This window comes from Gekko japonicus, unplaced genomic scaffold, assembly GCF_001447785.1.
Source record: "Gekko japonicus isolate JY-2015 unplaced genomic scaffold, Gekko_japonicus_V1.1 scaffold231, whole genome shotgun sequence".
Taxonomy (NCBI): Eukaryota; Metazoa; Chordata; class Lepidosauria; order Squamata; family Gekkonidae; genus Gekko; species Gekko japonicus.
The window spans coordinates 39206-63430 of NW_015165837.1; the positions used below are offsets into that span (position 1 = coordinate 39206).

The 24225-nt window shown below is 41.2% G+C and overlaps 1 protein-coding gene across 1 annotated transcript in view; it reads left to right on the forward strand.

Moving 5' to 3' along the window:
* DYNC1I1 (dynein, cytoplasmic 1, intermediate chain 1) overlaps positions 1–24225 on the forward strand; it is a gene marked incomplete at its 5' end in the record, with an annotated part of 137295 nt that overhangs the window by 28550 nt on the left and 84520 nt on the right. The window contains one exon of the mRNA XM_015410934.1: positions 4115–4240. Coding sequence (XP_015266420.1) covers positions 4115–4240 — 126 coding nt within the window. The remainder of the gene's footprint in view (positions 1–4114; positions 4241–24225) is intronic.

The window sequence follows — 24225 nt, forward strand, 5'->3', positions numbered from 1 at the left end:
AGGCAGGCTGGGAAGTTCAAATAGTGCTAAGGCACACCAAGCAGAGCCAAGGCCCCTGTGGTGACTACAAGCATTAGGCACTGGCACATCTGTTGTGTTTCCCGCATTCTGGCAGCACTGTACGAGGAGGCAAGTAGTGAACCTACCAGGGGAGAGGCGATCCTTGATTTGGTCCTAAGTAACACTCAAGACCTGGTGAGAGATGTAAAGGTGATTGCACCGCTTGGAAACAGTGATCATAATGTTGTTGAGTTCATCATTTGTACAAATAGAGAATTGGCCAAAAAGACTCACACAACCATTTTTAACTTTAAAAGGGGTAATTTCTCTGATATGAGGGGACACGTGGGGAGGAAACTGAAAGGAAAAGTAGAAAGGGTCAAAACAATTGGGGAAGCTTGGGATCTATTTAAAACTACGATCCTAGAAGCTCAAAAAATATATATTCCGCAGGTTAGGAAAGGCACAAACAGGTATAGGAAAAAGCCTGCATGGTTAACAAACAGAGTAATGGAGGCTGTAAAAAGTAAAAAGAATTCCTTTAAGCAGTGGAAAGCTAGTCACAGTGAGGCTGATAAAACGGAACACAGGCTATGGCAAATAAAATGCAAGTCTGAGGTCAGGCAGGCAAAAAGGGAATATGAGGAGCATATAGCAAAAAACGTAAAAACCAACAATAAAACTTTCTTCAAATACATTAGAAACAGGAAACCAGCCAGGGAGGCAGTGGGGCCCTTGGACGACCAAGGGGTAAAAGGAGTATTGAAGGATGATAGGGAAATGGCTGAGAAGCTAAATGCATTTTTTGCCTCCGTCTTCACTGTGGAAGATGAGAAGTGCTTGCCCACTCCAGAACCACTGATTTCAGGAGGGGTGTTGGAAGACCTGAGTCAGATTGAGGTGACGAGAGAGGAGGTCCTAAAACTGATAGACAACTTAAAAACTGAAAAATCACCAGGCCCAGATGGCATACATCCGAGAGTTCTGAAAGAACTCAAATGTGAACTTGTAGATCTCCTGACAAAGATATGTAATCTTTCCTTAAAATCTGCCTCCATTCCTGAGGATTGGAAGGTAGCTAATGTCACTCCCATCTTTAAAAAGGGTTCCAGAGGAGATCCGGGAAATTACAGGCCAGTCAGTCTGACGTCGATACCGGGTAAATTGGTGGAAACCATTATTAAGGAAAGAATTAGTAGGCACATAGATGAACAAAACCTATTGAGGCAGACTCAGCACGGTTTCTGTAAGGGAAGATCTTGTCTCACTAACCTGTTAGTGTTCTTTGAGGGGGTGAACAAACATGTGGACAAGGGGGATCCAATAGATATTATTTACCTTGACTTCCAGAAAGCTTTTGATAAAGTTCCTCATCAAAGGCTCCTAAGTAAGCTCAAAAATCATGGGATAGAAGGACAAGTCCTTTTATGGATCAAAAACTGGCTAGTTCATAGAAAACAGAGAGTGAGTGTAGGTGGGCAATTTTCTCAGTGGAGGGTGGTAAGCAGTGGGGTACCGCAGGGATCAGTACTTGGTCCACTGCTTTTTAACTTGTTCATTAATGATTTGGAGATGGGAGTAAGCAGTGAAGTGGCTAAATTTGCGGATGATACAAAGTTGTTCAGGGTGGTGAAAACCAGTGAGGATTGTGAGGCACTCCAAGGGGATCTGTCAAGGATGGGCGAGTGGGCGTCAACATGGCAAATGGGGTTCAATGTGGCCAAGTGCAAGGTGATGCACATTGGAGCCAAAAATCCTAAATATAAATACACATTGATGGGGTCTGAACTGGCAGAGACTGAGCAAGAGAGAGATCTTGGAGTTGTAGTGGATAACTCACTGAAAATGTCGAGACAGTGTGTGACTGCAATAAAGAAGGCCAATGCTATGCTGGGGATTATTAGGAAGGGTATTGAAAACAGATCAGCCAATATAATAATGCCCCTATATAAATCAATGGTGAGACCTCATTTGGAATACTGTGTGCAGTTCTGGGCACCACACCTTAAAAAGGATATTATAGCTTTGGAAAAAGTGCAGAAAAGGGCAACTCGAATGATAAAAGGGTTGGAACACTTTCCCTATGAGGAAAGGTTAAAGCGCTTAGGGCTCTTTAGCTTGGAGAAAAGACGACTGAGGGGTGACATGATCGAGGTTTATAAGATTATGCATGGGAAAGAGCAGGTAAAGAAAGAGGTACTTTTCTCCCTTTCTCACAATACAAGAACTCGTGGGCACTCCATGAAACTGCAGAGCGGTCGGGTTAGAACGGATAAAAGGAAGTATTTCTTCACCCAAAGAGTGATTAACACATGGAATTCACTGCCACAGGAAGTGGTGGGTGCTACAAGCATGGACGGCTTCAAAAGGGAATTAGATAAGCATATGGAGCAGAGGTCCATCAGTGGCTATTAGCCACAAGGTATAGCTAGGGGCTCTGGGGCAAGTGATGCTCTGTCTTCTTGGTGCTTGGGGGGGGGGTCAACAGTGGGAGGGCTTCTAATGTCCTGGCCCCACTGCTGGACCTCCTGATGGCACTGGTATTTCTGGCCACTGTGTGACACAGAGTGTTGGACTGGATGGGCCTTTGGCCTGATCCAACATTGGCGTCTCTTATGTTCTTATGTCTCTTATGAGTGAACACCGATTGTTATTGTCATAGAAGGGTCATTGAAGGTTCGGAAGCCAAATGGCAATGGCTCACCCGCTGGGCCTTGGCTTTGCTTGAGATGCAACATGGAACTACTTAGGCCCAACCTGCAATGCTCAAAGCTCAAATGGAGTGCTCAGGTACTCCATTGGAGTTTTGAGCATTGCAGATTGGGCCTAAGTAGATCCATAGGCATATGAAATGTTGTAAATCCAGATGAGTTGCCCATGTTGCATCTTGAGAATATTTATCACCACTTACTTCACAGGTGAACATCTCAGTGTGAATAAGATCCATTCCGTGTACAATGAATTTTATGTATATTTTTGTTAGATTTATGGAGTTTGAATTTTACCACTGAGGAAGGCTTTTAGCCAAAATGTGTTTGGTATTGGTTCTTGTATATGGATATAATTTGTACCTTTTAACCTGTATTTATATGATTGGACATTTGTCTTTATATTAGGATTAGGTACTTATATGCAGAACCATAGAACTGTGATTTTTAAATGATATTTTAGCACATTTGAACGTTAAATTATATATGATATTTTGTACATTAACACTCCTGCGTGGCTATATTTTAGTTTCTTTTCTTTGTCTAAACTTTTTGGGTTACCTTTCTCGTGTAGGGTTGTGTTTTTCTCCCCTTTTTTGGCTGCACCTGGCTGCCACTAGCCCTCTAGGAAAGCAGCCCACTGGGAAATTTCCCTGTAAGTTAAGTGGCCAGTTCGTCCCTAGTTGGCAACCTTACCTATATACCACAGGAAAAACGTAACCATTTGTTTTGCAGATTACATTTTTATTCCTCCCTTCCTCTGATGGACTCGTTTTATCATTTCAACAACTCTGTAGGTTATACTGAGAACACTGGCCCAAAGTCCCGCAGTAAGCTTCATGATGTGTGTGTGACTGTGTGCGTGTGTCAGGATGAACCTTCAAAAACTGACCTTGAGTGGTGGAGTGTGTGTGTGCGCGTGCTTTCCTTCCCAGCCATTCTTGTCCTCACCCTGCCCTTTTCAAATTGCTGTTCCCAGCATCAGGTTCAACATTATGAATATTTAAGGAAGACATACATTAAAAAATATTCATTTTGATACTCGGGGGTTAATTTTGTTTAAGGTCTTTTTAACTCTTTGCTTTTTGTAGTGTTGTGAACTGCAATAAAGGCGGTATTATGCCCTGGGGCGAAATATAATCCTCTAAGTAAATGTGTATGCACAAAAGTGCAACCAGTAGTAACCTGTAATATTCCTACCCCTACTTTACAAACATGGCGCTTTTTTGAAATAATTAGTTTATGCTTAAAACACTGTTGGGGGGGGGAAGCCTTTAGGAATGGGGCCATTGGGAGCAGATACCCTCTTGTTCTCTTTCCTTTTGAAATTATTTACCTGTTTCAGCACTGAGCGATTTTTCTAGCCCTGCATGTTCTAATTCTGCTGCCTCTTCTTTGCTTTTCAGTATCCTGAGCTGATGGTTGCTTCCTACAACAACAACGAAGATGCCCCACATGAACCAGATGGGGTCGCCTTGGTTTGGAACATGAAATTTAAGAAAACTACCCCCGAATATGTCTTTCATTGTCAGGTAAGAGATTGTGAGTGGTTTCTTTCAAACCAGATATTCCAAAGACTTCTGTGCATCACAATTGCCCACCATTTAGACGAGGTTGGAGTTAAAAATAGACCCTTTTGGAAGGCCTACTAGGAAGCCTGCTAATGTTTTTAGAATGCATGCAGTCTTCTAAAACAACAACAGAGCCCAGTTGGAGACTGTGTGTCATTTTCGGTCTATTTTAAACAATCCTCAAGAGAGTTTGTTTATAAAAACCTCACACTTATGAAGTAAGTGTGGTGTACCACTTCCTTCTCCAGCTGGCAGCATATGATTTCCCACCCATGTAAATTTCCTTCTGTCCTCTGCTCCAAAGCAACTTAAGTGCTGTTTAATACCTTTGCACAGTGATGTTGCAGCTTTATACCGCATCAGCACAATTTGTGGGTGCAGCATCTTTGCCGACTGCATGGCAGAAGTCATACCCATCACAATACTCACCAATTAGCACTTGATTAGCACTTGTACTGAAGAAGTCTCGTCAGCTTCATTCACTGCTCTGACGTGGATGACTGAGGTAAGAAATCACAAGACATGTCTGCAAAACGAAGGCTGAGACCTGAACTAGCTCTTTCTTTTAAAAGATATGTCCAGGGGAAAGTGGCACAGCCCACACCTAGTACCAGGCCATGTCCCTCCTTACAGCTTGACTTCCAATTTTGTGATAGAGGGACAGGTGGTACCTCATTAACGAGGCACACTTTTCTATGTCATCTTCCTCTCAGTAGGAACATCATCCTCTAGAAGCTTTGTGGGAATTTTAGGTTAGGAATAGATCCAATGGCAGATAGGTATTGTAGCTCAACCCTTGAATATATAGGCTGGAGCCCTTTCCTGCAGTGGATCTCCTCAGGTGGAGCGCCATCCTACCTAACCCACGAAAGGTCATACTTAGAAATAAGTATAGCAGCCCGTGCAGGCTACCTGTCTGCCAATGGAAGGAACTACATCTGACTAATATACCAGCCCGCAGCTTGACACATCACTGTGAGGTGCCCCTTGATCCTGTGCTGTTTTTGATGCACGGGTACTGCTAATGCAGAATGGGATATTTCTGAAGCAAGGAAGAATCTTTTGCTGTTTCTGATCTTGAAATGAAATGTGAGACTGCTGTGAGACACATCTGGCGGCATGCCCACCTGGCAGCTTTCTCATACTCTTTGTTCACATCAGTACCAAAATGAATGCACATAAAACAGAACCAGTTAGAAATGGTACAACTTTGATTGTGGATTTTATGTAACAATAGCCCAGATTGTGCTACCACATGGAAAGGGTTGGCTCTGCATGGATTGTGCATAGGTGCCACGTATCAAGTGGAGTTGGTGGGACTAAATACAACTGACTACAGAGACTGAACACTGCATGGGACAATGGTCAGCAAAACTATTTTCCCCCTCTCACGTTTTGTAATGTCCAAAATGAGAATTTGCACATCTACCCTGTGGGGAGCTGCATGATGTGCCTGTGTTGTGAACACATGCACATTCTCATGGGGGAGAAGTACAAGACCTCATTTTGGGTTTTACATGGGGGAGAAGTACAAGACCTCATTTTGGGTTTTACAAAGAAGTATAGGACCACAAAAATGAGACATTTTGCATGCTAAAGCACCAGCTTACAGAAACAGGATGCTCCTGTTCAGACATGCTCTCACACTCTTCTTAGTAGCCTTGTTCACATTGATGTGAAGGACAAAAATTGTCTGAGAAATCCTTTTCATTCAAAGTTACACTTCTGTTGAAAGTGTACTTTGAGTATTCATTCAAACCTTGACCAATAGATATGTTTACTGTTGTACTGGCCGATCTGCCTGCAACAGTGAATATACAAATATAAAAAGAGCCCTGTAGGAATTGACCAAGGGTTTCTTTGGTCCAGTATCCTGTTTTCCACAGTGACTTACCAGATAGGTTGGGATACAGCAGTAAGGCATGAAGGCAATAAGCCCTTTACCACTTTTTGCCTTCCAGTAACTGGCTTCAGAACTATGCTGCCTCTGGAGGTTCCATGTAGGCCTCATGGCTAATAGCAGTTGATAGACCTGTCTTCCATGAACTTGTTTAATCCCCCTTTTAATAAAACAAAGCCTTGCAAAGCTGATGTCAGTTCATTGGTGCACTATATTACAAATAGTGAGAGTGAAATAAGGAAGAATTCCATCGATGAGAAATCGCTGCTGTAACTGATGCTTTTCATATCTGCCATAAGACTCCGCGTTCCCGTAATGGGTTCTGATAAACACACACTAAAATTATGAGATGTTTCAGACCTTGAACAACTGGAATCTGAAGATGAGCTGGATTTAAGAATATATTTAAGGCTTGTGGCAGCAGAAAATATTTTACCACTGTTTTAAAACATCCTGACAGATATTTTAAGTCATGTTCCCTTGTGGATTTCTAGCTGGAAACATGTTTGAACAGTGACAGCGAAAGGGCTTGGCAATATTGGGGGATGGGGGAGGTGTCAGATGGAATTTCTTATTCCTGGTTGGTTCCTCATAACTTGTGTGATCAAAAGGCTCGGTACTGTGGCTGGAAGAGTTTCCCTTGGTTTTCTGAATAAAGGCTGAGTTCACTGATTCAGATGGAAAAAACATATTCAGGAAAAAAATTAAACTCAAACGTTTCATCTTACCTCAGAGCCTGGAAGGCAGGCACACTATACTCAAGATTATCATGATGTCATTCTTGGGTTACTTAGTGGAAACAAACTGTGTTATTATTTAGTCTCATTTTATATATATATCTTAAAATCTGCAAAGGAAATGGCCCTTAACCTGCATCCCAGGCTCCTGGTGTTCATCGTGTTCTTTATCAAACATGCCTTTTCCAAAAACAATAGCAATCCATTATAACTCTTCAGATAAATGCAGATATTTTCATTGTATCTGCTCTGGATAAATACAGACAGAAGCCCAGCCTGGGGGCTGTAGCAGACGTGTGCTACTAGTGCTGTGTTGGCAGCTTGCAGTGGTGTTTTTTTTTTTTTTTAAAGGCTTAATTTTTAGTTGTGCAGGGACCTGATTGGGATTGGGGCCACAGGGCGCAGGGGGGAGGATTTTAAACCTCTCACCCTCATGTTCTTCATTTTAAATGGTCCCAGAGGGCTCTTATATTGACAAGTATTCCTTATCAGGGAATTAATAGTTAATCTTCAGGTAGGATTGCCAGCCCCCTGGTGGTGGAGGGGCATCTCTGCCCCTCCCTCTTGTTTCCTGCTGCCACTCAGAACAGCAGTGGGAGGGGGGAAATGGCCATTGGGCTGATGGTGTGACATTACTTCTGGCACTTTCTAGAGGGGGGTGATGTCAATTCTGGGTTTTCCCAGAAGTGATGTCATGGAATTGACAACAGCCACCCCCTGCTGGCCTCCCACTGGTTGTCAGGCTGTGAAGTCTCCTCGTGAACTGGTTGCCAGGCTGTGCAACCATTCATTGAAAGATGTTTCAAGATGTTTCAGTTTTGGATGCTATTTTCTGCATACCTTCTTGTTTCAGATAACTGGCATATTATTAGCTGCTGGCAGACATTATTAGCTTGGAAGCAATAGGTAACAATTCTGGTCATTGCGTCAGGAAAAAGTCATTTGCTGGTGTTTTGGACTGACCATTGAAAACTTTGCTGTACCAATGCACAGAAGTTTTTTCTCTCTGCACTCTCTAGTAGTTGTGTTGTGTACTAACTAAGACCACGCACGTGGCCGGGTTCGCACGTGGTCATGCAAGCCAGCAGAGCTTCACGACCAGACACAATAGCGAGAGAGGATCCAAGTACGGGCCAATCGATCAGGCCTGATCCTAGAAGGAACCTATGGGTGTGGGTGTACTGTAAATAAACCAATCACGTGTGTGTGTGTGTGTGTGTGTGTTGGGTGTGGCATGGAACTGGCATTTAAGCAGGCCCTGGGTCCTGCTATCTCATCTCAGTTTTCTCCTGCTTTTAATAAACTATGAGCTGATTCACTAACAACGTGTCTGGACCCAGTACTTTACAAGTTGCTTCTCTTTTGCTTGCAAGTCTATAGCTGCAAGTTGCTAACTGAGCTACCAGGATCATTCTTGACCACACAGAATTCTGGACACTACCTACACTGTGGCGCTGCAGAGCTTCGGTTCAGTTCTATTCATGCATTTAAGGTAGTACTGATCAGGGGTCGTTTCATAGAAAAAGAGCTAGGGGAGCTCATTAGCATAACTCATTAGCATATGCCACACCCCCTGACATCACCGGAAGTGTGTCATAAGGCCACACCCCTTGACATCACCAGAAGTGTGTCATAAGGCCACACACCCCACCCCCAACGGTCCCGGCCGCCACCGCCGGCCTTGCAGCTCCACTGCCGAGCCCCATGAGGGGCCCGGCGGTGGACCTGCAAGGCTGGCGAGAGTTCAAGGAAGCCCCGTGAAGGCCCTCCCTGGCCCCAGGCAGGCAGGAGTGGGGAGAGGCAGCGCAATTCCCCCCGAAATGACCTCTGGTACTGATGGAACTTAAGACTCCCTCCCCTGCCCCCACTATAGAAATATATTTTTGAGTCATGCTTCTGGGAACTTGACCTCAATTGGAGACCATCTGTTGTCCAGTGATTCCAAGTTTGTTTCTTAAGTTAACATGACTACACCATTGCTGAAGTGCAGGCCCCTCAATGCAAAGCACGAGTCATCCTTTCTTGCATTTAAAAAGTGCATGCATATGTTTTGTTTTGGTCTCCATGTGCTTTTAAAGAGTCAACCATAGAACTGAATAAGTGATTTCTTTTTCCATTCTCCTAACATTTCCCACTTTAGGGACCTTTTTAAAAAATCAGATTGATGTAAAATTGATGTAAAAACTGTTGAGGAGATGTGAGGCTATGGGAACAGTATGGATAAATGCAATGATGGTCCATATCGTAATGCACTGGCAGTTGTGAAGTCTCCTCGTGAACAACACCTGTGAGCCACGGAAGAGTTGTGTCTTTTCTTTAGTTTGGGTCTAACTCTTATTTTGGCAGTGCTCAGACAAAGGCTGCAGTACACAAAGGAAAACTGTAGCACTTTGAGGACCAGCCATAGTTTCCAGGTTGTCTTCAAGGGCAGCCCCATGTAGAGCATATTGCAGTAAGGGATCAACATGGCCAGATCAACTGAGTCCAGGTAATGAGAAAGTTGGTGAATCAGATGCAGCTGATAAAAGGTGCCCCTGGCTACCATGCCAACCTGTTTTTCAAACAGCAAAGCCGGGTCCTTGAGCTCTTAACCTGCTCTGAAGAAGCCAATATTACATCATCTAGGACAACAGGAATCTGTCCCTCTAGAATATCAGAGGGCATTACCTCTGGCTTGTCTGGATTCACCTTTGTTCTGCCTTAGCCACCTACCACAGCCTCAAACCACCAGTTCAGAACCAAGACGGATGCATCTGGAAGGCTTGGCTAATGAAATATAAAGCTGGGTGTCATCTGCATAGTGGTGACACACAACCCCAAAACTATGAACAATCTCACTCAGCAGCATCATATATGTATTAAAGAGCATGGGTGAGAGAATAGAACCCCGTGGCACCCCACAAAACAAATTCCACTTAGTTGGTTCTGTATTTCCAGTGGAGATTCTTTGTATCCAGTCAGACAGAAAAGAATAAAGCCATGGAAGGGCTACACCAATAACAACTCCATATTCAAGCCGGTGGATAAGAATGGAGTGGTCAACTGTATCAAAGGCTGCTGAGAAGTCCAACAGGATCGGCAGGAAAGATTTCCCCCTGTCTAACTTTAAACAAAGATTGTCCACCAATGCAACTAAAGCTGTCTTGGTCAATGCTCCCTCTAAGCTGTGGAGTCTTGTGAGCAAAAATTCTACCTTTTGAGCTACTGGCATTAGAGTTGTGAGTAATTTGGCTACTGCATAAATTAGTTTGCTCTTGCAGGGGTGGCCAAACTGCATGCTCATCATATGCTAATGAGCATGTGGCTCTTTCACACAGTCTAATTTAATGTTAATAAAAAGCAAATTTGCATATTTTTCAATAAAAACATGTGTGTAATATTCGTTCATGTCTTGTGGTTCTCAAACATCTGACTTTTATTCTGTGTGCCTGTTAATGTCAAGCAAGTTTGGCCACCCCTGGATCCATCCTTCCTGAGCTAAGACAAAAATGTGTGAGCTGGAGGCTAAAAAACTGTGAGCTAGCTCACACTAACTCAGTTTAGAGGGAACACTGGTCTTGGTACCAAACCCAGGTTTCAAATGAGTCAAGCGCAGATATGTCATTCAGGAACCCCTGAAGCTGCTCTGCCACTACTTCAGTTTACTCATCAGATCTTTGGCTAGAGTCTATTACCTACGTATTTCTAACATTTGATACCCTGCTGACTTAAATTCCATGGGTTCTCAAAACGTACAAAATACCAAAATCGATATAAAACAACAGACAAATTAATGCATATTTATTTCATTTGTACCTGCCTTTCTCCTCAATGAGGACCAAAAGTGGCTTACATCATTCTCCTCTCCTTCATTTTCTCCTCATAACAACCCTGTGAGGTAGGTAAGGCTGAGAGTCTGTGACTAGACCAAGGTCACTCAGCGAGTTTCCATGATGGAGTGGAAATCCAAACCTGGGTCTCTCAGAACCTAGTCCAGCACTACAATCACAAAAACAATACAAACTATAAAATAATCCAAAAAATGATTAACCCATTGTTCATAAAATTGTTCAAATTCAGTTTTATAAAAATACAACATTTGATGGATGGACGGATGGACAGACAGATAGATGATCAGTCAATAGATTGAACATATAAATCTGCTTTGTACTGAATCAGATTATTGGTCCATCTTGCTCAATATCATTTGTTATGATTGGCAGCAACTCTCCATAGTCTTAGGTACAAGGCTTTCCTATCCGTTCAGAATCAAACCTGTGACCTTGCACACACAAAGTGTGTGCTATACTACTGAGCCATGGCCCCTCTTCTGAAACCTAGCAAATCAAGCAAGTTGGCCCAACTTTTCTAGCATAAGGACCATCTAGACTTCAGGAATAGATGGCATTTGGTCTCTGAGGAACTCTATGCTTCTGTGAAATCTAGAAATGCCTGTGCAGCAGAGGTCGATTCGGGGGAGATTGCGGGGGATCGCAGTTCCCCCGGGCGGGGGGCAGGGCACATGACGAAGCCCCGCCCCCGCTTCTGGTCGCCCCGCTTCCGGCCCTCATTCAGCCAGGAGGAGGCAGGAGAAGAGGGAGGGTAAGTTGCTTCCTCCCCGCCTCTCCCCACCCCTGCCTGCCTGGGGCCAGGGAGGGCCTTGGCGGGGCTTCCTCGCACTCCCGCCGGCCTTGCAGGTCCACCGCCGGGCCCCTGATGTCAGGGGGTGTGGCATATGCTAATGAGTTATGCTAATGAGTTCTCCTAGCTCTTTTTCTACGAAACAGCCCCTGCCGTGCAGTCAATTGCACTTTCACAGCTGTGCTTGACAGATTATATCATATGTATAATGTTGTTGGGTGCTGCAGCTATTTCTGTCCTTTCTTCCTAAAGCAACACCATCTAGCTATCCTTACATGGTGGGTTCCATATCATTGCTAAACTGTCAATTTCTGTGTGGGATATGGCCTTCAGTTTTCTATTTTAATTTCAGTAAAAGCTGCCCATGCTTGGAAAATATTGTGGCTTGGTTCTAGAAGTCAGCCACTTAACCGCACCATAGAATGTTTCATTCCCCTTTGCCTACCCCCAAGTTTTCTGTAGTGGCTTCCATACACTGTCATTAAATTATGTATTTGACCACCCCTCATTGCTTATTCTGGTGTGGTCTTTCCCTTTTCAACTGGGTGGATGGAATCAGAAATGCCTATCTTAGAATTAAGCACACTGAAGTTAACTGAAAATCTGTATTTAGTGGCAGGCATTGGCTAGAAGTACTTTCCCCCTTGGTTTTCATTTCTCCTTTGCTGTTTTCTTTCCTAAGTGAAAATACGTTGCCTTTGGTATCTGCAGTGCTCTAGTGGCCTGATTTTCAAGGCTGCCGAGATCCTAGAGTATTAGGAGCACCTCTGGGGGACAGCTGCATTGACAACATGTTGTTTTCCCCAAAAAAAGATATTTGTGGCATGTATAGGTTCCTTTGGACCTTATTTCTAACTGCTGTCCACTTGAAACTTACTTGTTTGCTGTCATCTTCAGTCTCCTTTACTCCCAGCTTTGTATAAAATCAGAATGTGTTCCTGGAAGCCCACGTATGAAGATCTGCCAAATTATACAAGAGTTTTTGTTTGCATGCTAAAAAAAAAAAAAAAGCATATGTGGCCAGTTGATGGTTGTTCAGAGCAGGCACATCATCTGCATCAAGCCCTACCCCATATCCTAATAAAGAAGACAATGCTGAATTTATATAGTTGCTACTGTTATTCACTGACAGTGGTGTGTAATTAAATGACTAGTATTCTGTTGTTCCATATGTGTATGATATATATGAACTTCTCCTCCTCCTCCTCCTTTTCAAATTGTAGTATAATGATTTTTGTTATTTGAAAAGGGGGAGCTGAATAAGCTTGCAGGAGATGAGAAGACACCATCACTTTCTTCTAGTTTTCTCTATTAAAATCACCCATGTCTCAGAGGGCTGTTGACATCATCCTACTCTTTCCAGGCATGTTTTTGCATCTGTCTTCAACAAGTGGGCAGTATCTTCTTTCTGTTTTCTAATACTTCATTGCGCATGCCTAAAACTATATCTTCACCTCCACCCACCCATAAAATGATGACTAATAATGCAAACAAGCCCAGTTTTAATACTGGTAACGAACTTTAGAGTTGCATGAAAGCTACAGTGAAGAATCCTTAAACCACCCAAGCCCAAGTTCAGGCTTTATCTACAAAGAAATGGATGCCTGCTACCCAAAGAACAGTTTAAACTGTATTCAGCATAGGTCTCTTGATTCCCTTGAGAACTGAAACTTCATATTCAGCTATTAGCTGAAGCATTAAGAAAATGCTTTCCTTGGCTGGAAAAGTTTATGCACTTGCTGCTTTAAACTGAGGGGGCAGGGAAGTGGAAATTCAGCAATGTTATTTTTATGTGCTATAAAGTCATGGGTTGTAATATATCTTATAGCATGTAAAGCATTTTGGAAAAACCCATACTGCTGACCTGCTTTAAATCATCCTTGCACCTCCCTGATTTAGTATGAGACTGTTCATCCTTGTTTTCATGATAACTTGGATAACACAAGTATCATGGTCAAACAGTGGTTGCCTAACAAGGCCATTGCCATTAGCTCACATGCTCTCTGCTTCTCCTATCTTCACTGCTTGCGAATTCTCAGATTCCCCTCCTCACTTTCTAGTTCAGGCAAATCTTAGTTTGCTATGATATTTAAACTGGGCAAACCAGGATTTCTGAAAACCATGGGGCTGGATCCTGTGATCTGTCAGTGGAAGGCAATGATAGCCACCAGTCTTCCTGGCTTTTCCTTCCTCCTAGCAGCCATTTTCACCCCCGGGAAAAGTTTATTCCTAGGATCATGGAATCGACATGGAGTAATATCTATGAAGCTGTAGTGCTTGGGAGAAGGGGGCAAAACTGCCCTTCCAAATCACACTTCCTGTCCCTTGCATGAGCAGAGCGCTGCTTGCGGGAAGATGAAGTCTGAGAAGATTGGGGATCCTTGTGTGGACGTCACACAGTCCTTGTGCTGAATCCAATCCATGGTCCTTCCAGCTGAGTTGTAAAGTGCAGCTTCAGTTCTTTTTGGGAGTCAGTTTGCAGAAACCACAATTTGTCCAATTCACATGTCATAGGAAACTATGATTTGTAGGAACCAGGAAGTGTGAGAGACAATCAGCACATGGGAGAGCAGCAGGAAGGAAAAGGGGGTCCTCCTGTGTATTATGGACCAGAGTCTTTCTAAACCAGGTGCTTGGGCAACAGAGTAGCGACTAAGAGTCTACTACTTAGCAACTAAGACAGAAGAAAACAGATTTGTGTGAGGACAAAAAATATAGTTTTGCACATGCCTGGAGTTCTAGTGAAAGTTTAGAGAAACCATTGGATCAGTGCAAGATGGCAGTAGAAAAAGACGAATTTGATGTTAATAGTTGTTAGGAATGGGATCCGCAAGTATAATAGTCTTATTCTATTATGCCAGTTTAGAATACTGTGCAGTTCTGCTTGCCTACCCCACCCCCCCAAAAAAAAATAGCAGAAAAGAGAAGCAAAAAAACGATGAGAAGGATTCATCATCTGACATATGAAGAAAGGTCTGAGTTGTTGGATCTTAAAATAACTTCTACAGTACTGTACAAGTTTATGCTGTGGTGACTAATATAGAGAGCCTGCACTGGGAAAATTATTCAGTCTTTCAAAACATTACAACTTGGGCTTCTCTAATAAAATCAATTTGATGCAGGTAGTGTGCCAACAAAAATAATAGTTCTTTGCATACCACACAATTAATTTTAATATGTTAATTGCCACAGATTTTGAAGAGGCTAATTTTTAAAAATATAAGTTTATGTAAGATAAATGAGTCAGCTGTTGACTGCCGTATCCTGAAAGGAGAATGTTCAGAAGCATTATTTCTATGATTACGAGATGCTGGGTACAAATAGAGGATGGGATTCGCTGTCTTGCCCTGTGTGTGAGCTACCCTCAGGCATCTGGCTTGCCACTGCTGAGTTCTGGGCTAAATTTTCTGGTCAGACTTAGGGTAGAAATGTGCATGTTCTTGGATACCCTTTCCATTCTAGGCAACAAGCGCAGTAAAAACATCATTTGATTAAAAGCAAAAGTTTGCCTTTGTGAAGGCAGGCACAGCATACTTTTAAATCCTTTGCTTGTTCCTTAAAAAGATCCTGGTTGCAAGCTATACTTCATGGAGGGAAATTAGAAGGATGTTGATGATCTGCCAAAACCCCAAGCAGTGACAAAATCATCAGAGCGTCTTTGGAAAGGATGTATTTGCAAAAAAACAGTCTTTCACAGATGGCTTAGATTATGGATACCCAAAAGCACATGACAGCATTTGTTTGGCTTAAGAAGCTGGAGCAGGCTGCATTGATAGAAAGCATAAATATCTCTTCATACACCATAGGATGATTAATACAGCCCAGTCCTGTTCAACAAGGTGAGAGCTATGCTTTATGGGTTCCTTGCTGGTTCAAATACATTTTAACAGGACATTTCCACAAATTAAATCATTGTCTTAATTTATCAGTAATACTTTAATAAGAAAGAGAAAATGTAAGCCAAATTCAGCCAAAGTAGAACTTTGGTACACTTGAAGGTTATTGTTCTTGTCATTATCATCTGACATTGTGTGTAGAATAGCCAGGAGATCCTAAAATTGTCTGGTTCTAGTTTGCCATTGTCCGCCTTTCCATCATGACCCTGGTATTCCTTGGAGGTCACTCTACCAAATACTAGCCAAGGCCAACCATACTTAGCTTCTGAGATCTGAGATCAGGCTAGCTTGATCCCAAGGTATGTCAGCCCAAAGTGCTGATGGTCGCAGGTCTTTCCCATATTCCTGTCCCCCCAGCAGCCCCCATCTGATCCTGGGGAAGTTGATGGGATCTGTAGGACTTGTGTAGACTCATAGCTATGTAGGTCAGGGAGCTGCTGTAGGGGGAGGGGCAACTTTTCCCTTCCTGCTTCTTCATATCAGAACTCCCATCAAATAACACAGAAATGGATCCACAGCCCATTTGTGTATTAAGATTCAAAATGAAAATAGAAGCAGAGCTCTCTGAAATAAAACAGCCCTTACCAGAGAAGGCTCTGTATATATCTCCCCTGCTGGCCTCTGAAAAGGCCAGTGATCTAATTGAGGCCAAATGTATCTCCAGAAAGGAAGGCACCTTTGAAAGTAGTTGTTGGGTGGATTGTTGGGTCTATATAGAGAGGGGTAGGGGGTTCTTCAAATATGCCAGATCCAACTTGTTTGTTTATTCGGCTTATATCCCGCTCTCCCTGCCAAAGCAGGCTTGGGGTGGTTTACATAAAAATTAAAAATACATAAAAACAGCACAAATTTAAATCATCACAATTAATCATAACAATTATAAAATCATAAGGTACTAGACATGTTGGATTATAAAATACTTTAAAGATTAAATCTAGCACATTGAATTGTGCATGGAAATATAACACCATTGCAGTGTTATATGTTCAATGTTCAGGTAACAATCCGAATATTAATTCTGACAAAACAGAGGTGCTACCGGGGGGGGGGGGGGTTGACCTGGGAATTCAGATGGCTCCTCTTCTGGATTCAGTTGCACTCCCCCAAAGTTTTATAGCTTGGGGGTACTGCTGTACCTGGTCCACTTGTTGGATAAATGGCCCTTTATGGGCAAAAACCCCTTGCCATTATGGTGCATGCCCTGGTAACATCTAGGTTAGACTACTGCAGTGCACTCTGTGTTGGGCTGTATGACGCCCCCCTTCCTCTACCCTCCCTCAGAGGCAAGATTTTCCTTTCCTTTTTCTTTTCCTGCCTGACTGGGCCACCCTAGTAATGTGTTTTCTTCTTCCTGAAGAACTCTGGCTGTCCCATCCTCTCACAGTATAAAATTTTGGCTGTTCACTCAGCCCAGAAACCTGAAGGAAGGATTGGGAGCCTTTTTTAACTTTAACAATTTAATGGCACTTGAAGTGTTTTGAAATTCAAAAATAACAACATATTTTATTTAACATGGAGGGGAAAGGTCAGGTGAAATCAGGGGTTGAAAATTCCTGCAGTAACTGCACAGACTTCAGTTCTTATATTTCAGGCTAATGAGAGATTCTTAAGCTATTCACAATTACTTAAAATTTTTATGTTGAAAGGCTTTTGTTTCAGTGTTTTCCCAAACACTCTAGTACAGTTTCTCTGAGTATTCTTTGACTCTTGGTTTCCAGAAGGCTGGAACCCCCTTCTCTTGAGTTTTTAACTAACTTTTAAGTTCTCTAAAGGTAGTTTCTAACCACACCAGACCAGGGATCTCTGCACTCTTCAGAGCTAACTCCCTGTTTGACTGGGTAGGGAAATTCTCCTCTCACTAGGAGATCTATTCCTTTTCTTTGGCTCAAATGAGAGTCTTCACCTAACTTCCCAGACTTTCTTGCCAACTTTCCCCCAGTTCTCCATCTGTGTAAAACTGCTCTCAGCTACAGCTGAAACCAGACTCAACTCAGTTAAGGCAGAAATCTGACTGCCTCTCTTCTCAGCATGCAGCTCTCAAGCCTTTCTCTGCCCAGCTGATGCTAACTAATCAGATTGCTTGCAGCAGCCTGTCACTCAAGGCTCTCTGTTTCTGTGAAGAATTAACCTTTCACAGTCCTTTACTCTGCTTGTACAGCACTTCTAAGCTTTTAAAAAGTGCAGCCTGTTACAGGCTGCTCTTAAAGTATGTCTGAAAGCTACCTTTTGTACAGGATGCTGCAGCAAGTATGTTGACAGGAGTGGGTCCATATTACTCCAGTCTTGTTTTATCTACACTGGCTCCCAGTTTGTTTCTAGGCCCAATTCAAAGTGGTGGTGTTGACCTTTTAAGCTCTATACTGTTTGCATCCAGCATGCTCTAAGAACCACCAACTCCCATAGCTATTTACCCCACCCCTCCTCCAAAGAGATCAGAGCACCATATATATAGTCCTTCCACCTATTTTATCCTCATAACAACCATCTGTGTTAGGTTATGTTCACAGTCATGTGATGAGCTTCACTGCAGAATGGAGATTTGAATCCTGGTTGTAGTTTGAAACTCTTAACTATAAAACCACACTTTTTCAAAATTGACAGCAAAGAGTTAACGCTTATCCATTTGTAACCAAACATTATATACTAATGCAGCTGAAGCTGTACGACACATAATCTTATATCTTAATAGCCACCTGTGGCCCCCATCTGTGGATAACTAAATATGCGGATTGGGGCCACACGGAGGCTAAGGAGATTTTCCCATAGGGACCTACTCAACCAGTCTGGTCATCTTCAGAGATCCTACTTCAGGTGCCTCTGCCACCTGAGGCTAGATGGGTGGCAACCAAAGGAAGGCTCTTCTTGGTTGTGACACCAAAACTTTGGAATTCCCTCTTCAGGGAGATGAGCTTCTCTCCCTCTGTTATTGTTTTCCACCAGCAGGTGATGACTTTTTTTTTGTTTACTTGGCATTCCCTCAGTAACACTTCTTAACTTTCCTCCCTATTTATGTGCCTATGTGTTTATATGTTTTGTTTAATTGGGGATGGATAGACAGATAGACAGACAGATAGACAGACAGACAGACAGACAGACAGACATATGAGTATGTGTGTGTGTGTGTGTGTGTGTGTGTGTGTGTGTGTGTGTGTATAGTAAAGGTAAAGGTTTCCCTTGCTCCAAAGCCAGTCGAATCTGACTCTAGGGGGCGGTGCTCACCTCCATTTCCAAGCTGAAGAGCCAGTGCTGTCTGAAGGCCTTTCCATGGTCATGTGATCGGCATGACTAAACGCCAAGGTGCACAGAACGTTGTTACCTTCCCACCGAAGTGGTACCTATCTATCTACTTGCAATTTCTTGTTTTTTTTTTTGGTAAACAAATTTTATTTTCTCAGGAATACAACATATAAAACATTTCATTCTATCAATTGTCTACCCCATTCCCAGTTCCTCCCCTCCCTCCAATGGCTTCCCACAATGCTTCCACCCCTGCTCCAAATTACTTCATATCATCAACAATATCAGTTTCTCATCATTACAATCTAAAGATAACATCGTTTGACTTAATATTGATCTAAACATATTAAGTTTTGTTTCACATCCCAGTTCTTTTCCAGATAAATTTTAAAATCATTCCATTCTCCAAAAAACTCATCGTCTTCTTTGTTATTCAGTTTTTTTGTAATCTTATCCATTTGTGCCATGAACAGAACTTTTTGTATCCATTCTTCAACCTCTGGTACCTTTTCCGTCTTCCAAAACTGAGCATAAATCATTCTCGCTGTCACTATCAGGTACCAGAGTAAAGTTTTTTTAGTCGTATTGACTTCTTCCATTTTGAGTCCCAAAAGCAGAATTTCCGGTGCTTTTTTAAAAGAACATTTCAGTATTTTTTGCATTTCATTGTGGACTTTTGTCCAAAAGTCTACAGCTTTCTCACAAGTCCACCACATATGATAAAATGAGCCCTCATGCCTCTTACATTTCCAACATTTGTTTGACATATTTTGATTCATATTTGCAATCTTCTTAGGTGTCATGTACCACCTATACATCATCTTATAACAATTTTCTTTAACATTAGTACATGTCGAGATCTTAATAGAGTTTTTCCACAAATATTCCCAAGTTTCCATATCCACTTCCTTATTCATATTAATAGCCCATTTTAACATTTGTTCTTTAACAGTTTCATCTTCAGTATACCATTTTAACAACACCTTATACATTTTAGAAATATTTTTTCCTCCTCCACTCTCCCATACCTTTTCAATTTCATTTTTTTCCTCTCTAAAACCATAGTTTTTTTTGTCAGATCTAAAAAGATCATAAATCTGCATATATTTCAACCACTCATATTCATATTCAATTTCATTCTGCTTTTTCATTACCCACTCTGTTCCCTCTTTTTTAATTAAATCTCTATATGGCAACCAGTCTCTACCTCGCTGTCTTGAGTAAGATATCAACACTTCTACTGGTACAATCCACAATGGTCTTAAGTCACTCTGGTACTTCTTATATCTTGTCCATACCATATACAAAGCTTTTCTCACCAAGTGAAGTTTAAAAAAACTGTCCATTTTTATCTTGTCATACCATAAATATGCATGCCAGCCAAATCTACAATCATGCCCTTCCAACCCCAACAATCTGTCATTTTCAAGCTTCACCCATTGATCCATCCATGTTAGACAAACCGCTTCATAATATAGTCTAAGATTTGGCATTTGTAGACCTCCTCTTTCTTTGGCATCACAAAGTATTTTCATTTTGATCCTTGGTTTCTTGCCTGCCCAAACAAATTTTGACAACTCTTGTTGCCACTTGGCCAACAAATCCGTTTTATGCAGAATTGGTATTGTTTGGAACAGGAACATCAAACGTGGTAGGACATTCATTTTTATAACTGATATTCTTCCCATCAGTGATAAGTTCATTTTATCCCATTTCTTAAAATCTTGAGTCAGCTTAGTCCATAATTTCTCATAATTATTCTTATATAGGTCTATATTTTTTGCCGTTAATTCAATTCCAAGGTATTTTGTTTTTTTAACTACTTCACATTGTACCAGTTCTTGTAGTTCCACTTGTTTTTGTTTGATCATGTTTTTACATATAAGTTTTGTTTTATTCTTATTTACGTAAAAGCCGGCCAATTCTCCAAACTCCTTTATTTTTTGAAAAAGCAATGTCAATTTTTCTGTTGGGTTTTCCACCATAAACATTACATCGTCTGCAAATGCTCGATATTTGTATTGGTGTCCTTTATGTGTCAAGCCCTTTATTTCTTGATCGTACTGTATTTTTTGTAAAAGTATTTCCAATACCCAGATAAATAATAACGGTGATAACGGACAACCTTGCCTTGTTCCTTTCTGTACTTTGAAGTTATCTGTCAGTTCTTTATTCACATTTATTTTAGCTCTTTGTTCAGAATAGATAGCTTCAATACAATTTCTAAAATGTTGTCCCGCTTCAATCTTTTCCATCATCTGGTGCATAAAATTCCAATTAAGATTGTCAAAAGCTTTTTCTGCATCAACAAACAGAAAAGCTACTTCTTTTTCTGGGTGCTTTTCATAATATTCAATTGCGTCCATTACTATTCTTACATTGTCTCTAATCTGCCTTTTGGGTAAAAAGCCCGCTTGATCTTCAGAAATTACCGTTTGTAAATAGTTTTTCACCCTTTCTGCAATAATTTTTGCAAAGATTTTATAATCGTTGTTCAAAAGAGATATTGGCCTGTAGTTCTTTACATTTGTTGAATCTTGTCCTTCCTTTGGAATCAAAGAAATAATTGCTTCTTTCCATGAGTCCGGCACCTTTTTGTTTTCTCTTATTTCGTTGGTTAAAGCTTCCAGGACCGGGGAAATTTCTTCTTTCATCTTTTTGTAGAATTTCGCTGTAAATCCGTCCGGCCCAGGCGCCTTCCCCAACTTTGTCTCTTCTATTGCCTTCATCACTTCTTCTTTTTGAATTGGACCATTTAATAAATCTTTGTATTCCTTACTTATTTTTGGTAGTGGAATCTCCTTTAAATATGTTTTAATCTTCTCAAGATCAACTCTAGTTGTTTGGAATAGTTTAGCATAATACTTGAAGAAACATCTCTTTATTCCATTAGGATCAACGAACTCTTTTCCATCTTCTATTATTTTGGTTATCATTCTTCTCTCTCTTCTAGCCTTAAGTTGCCAAGCTAAGTATTTTCCCGGTTTGTTCGCCCCTTCAAAAGATTTCTGTTGTAACTTCTTTAAATTCCAATACATTTCCTGATTCCAAGTCTCATTCAGTTGTTCCTTCAGCAACTTTAATTCTTTAATAATTTGCTTTTTTCCAGGCTTCTTTTTTAATTCCTTTTCTTTCTGAGCAATTTTTTCTAACACTTCTGTTTGTTTTTGAAGTTTTTCCTTTTTTTGCTTCACGTTTTGCGAGATGAGAATTCCTCTCATCACCGCTTTATAAGCATCCCATACAATCTGTATCGGTGTTTCTTTATTTAAATTTTGTTGAAAGAATTGTTTCGTTTCTTCCTTTAACATCTCAATTACCGTTTTCTTATCCAACAAGTCTTCATTAATCCTCCACAGAAAGGGTTTTTTCCTTTCTGTGGAACTCCATACCACCGGATTGTGATCTGAATTACATCTTGGCAAAATTTCAGTCTTATGTGTTTTCATTGATAATTCTTCAGACATCCAAATCATATCAATTCTGGAAAAAGAGCAATGTCTATTGGAATAAAAAGTAAAGTCTTTCTGCATCGGGTTCCATTTCCTCCAAACATCTTCTAATTTTTCTTGCTTAACTAATTCAAAAAAATTCTTTGGCAATTTTCCGCTGAATTCGTTGTCCTTTTGTGGTTTTCTGTCTAGACGATCTATTGTCCCATTAAAGTCTCCGGCCATAATAACTTGCTCATAAGTCAATTGTTGTAATTGGTCAGTTATATCCTTAAAAAATTTTTCCTTTGCTCCATTGGGTGCGTACACGTTGATCAACAATGTTTTTTTCTGCTGAATCATTAATTCCACACCCACGTATCTGCCATCTATGTCCTTAAAAATTTCTGTAGGTTGTAACTCCTTCTTCACATATGTCACAACTCCTTTTTTCTTGTTTGAGGCCGCAGAACAAAATTCAATTCCAAATAAAGCATTCTTTAAATATTTTATATCCTGTTTTCTAATATGTGTTTCTTGCAAGCATATCACGTTGCATTTCTGTTTCTGTATCCAATGATTGATTCTTTTCCTCTTGTTTGGTGAATTTAATCCATTAACATTCCATGACAACAATTTGTACTCCATTATGCGTTTTATTTTAAAGTTCTCCAAAGACGTCCGCATTGTCCGCCTTAAATTTATAAAAGTCCATCATCGATCTGATCTGAATCCTCCCACCTTGATACGTAAAGGATAAACCTTGTGGAATCTCCCATCTATATCTGATGCTCAAAGCTCTGAGTTTGTCCGCCAAGGATTTATACCTTTTCCTGTCTTGCAGTATTGTTCTTGGGAGTTCTCTCATCACCATAATTTTGTTTCCCTCTATTACAAAAGGGACGTTGAATTGCTTCTTGAATATCTCCTCTGTTATTGATCTTGTTACAAATTGTACAATTACATCCCTTGGTAAATTCTTCTTTTCTGCAATTCTGGAGTTCACTCTATAAATCAAATCAAAGTCTGAGTCCATTGACCCTTCCTCCTCGCCCAGAAAAGCCGTTATCACTTCCATCATTTTTTCTTTTAAGTTCTCATTCTCTGTTTCCTTAATGCCTCTGAATCTCAGATGAGTCTGCATCCTTCTGAACTCCATCATTGTCTCTGATCTTGTAATTTGTTGAGTCAAAGAATCTTGTTTCTCTTCTATTTTTTGTATCTTCTCCTCTGTCTCTGTAGTCTTGGTTGCATTTGCTTGAACATCCTTCTTAACTCCTTCCATTTCTTGCTTGATTGAAGTTATTTCTGTAGTAACCAATTCCTTCAATGCTGTTATGTTCTTCTCTTGGACTTCTTCTAGATGTTTCAGATGAATCTGAGTTTGCTTCTCCAGTTGGTCCCCCAATGTTTTTTCTATCTGCTCCCCCATGGCTTGTATTGCCTCTGTCATTCTCTTCTCCATTGCTTCCATGGAGGCTTGCATCTCTTTTTTCTCTCTTTACCTTGACATTTTGGGGGTTGAAGTAGATCCAATCCTAGGTCTCACAACCGGTTTAAGTTCTGGGTCTGAGTCGGCTCTTTTCTTGCCTCTCCTGGTCTCCGTCTTGGCGATTTCTTTCCAATTCACAGATTCGCAAAATAAAGCACTCTTCTAGATGATAAGATTTAGTCCTCCATGCCTCTCTGTTTACGCTTTCCAAAGACCCTTAGAAATATATTAAAAAAGCAAATTTAGTTGAAGTCCTCCTCAAAATGTCGGGCGCAACTTCTCTATGGTAATTTCATGTAGAGTAGGTCAGATTGGTATTTTGCAGGCCCTTCCTTCCGCATAAAACTCACTTCCGGTCCGGCACCTTTAAAAGTTCCACTGTCTTCCTTTCGCTAATGCCCGTCTAGGAATTCAACTTCCTGGATGTTTCACACGGACCTCTTTCTTTGTGACACCAGCCTGCTCTTCCCACGCTATTGTTCGTGAGTTTCGATTTTACAGTTGCGCACACGGCTCCATCTTCACCACAGGAATGTTAAACAATAAGCGTTTTTACAGTTTTTAAAGGCTTCAATCAACTTTTTTCTCTCCGGAATCGGATTTCTGGGATTTACTATTCATTTTCCGCTCAAC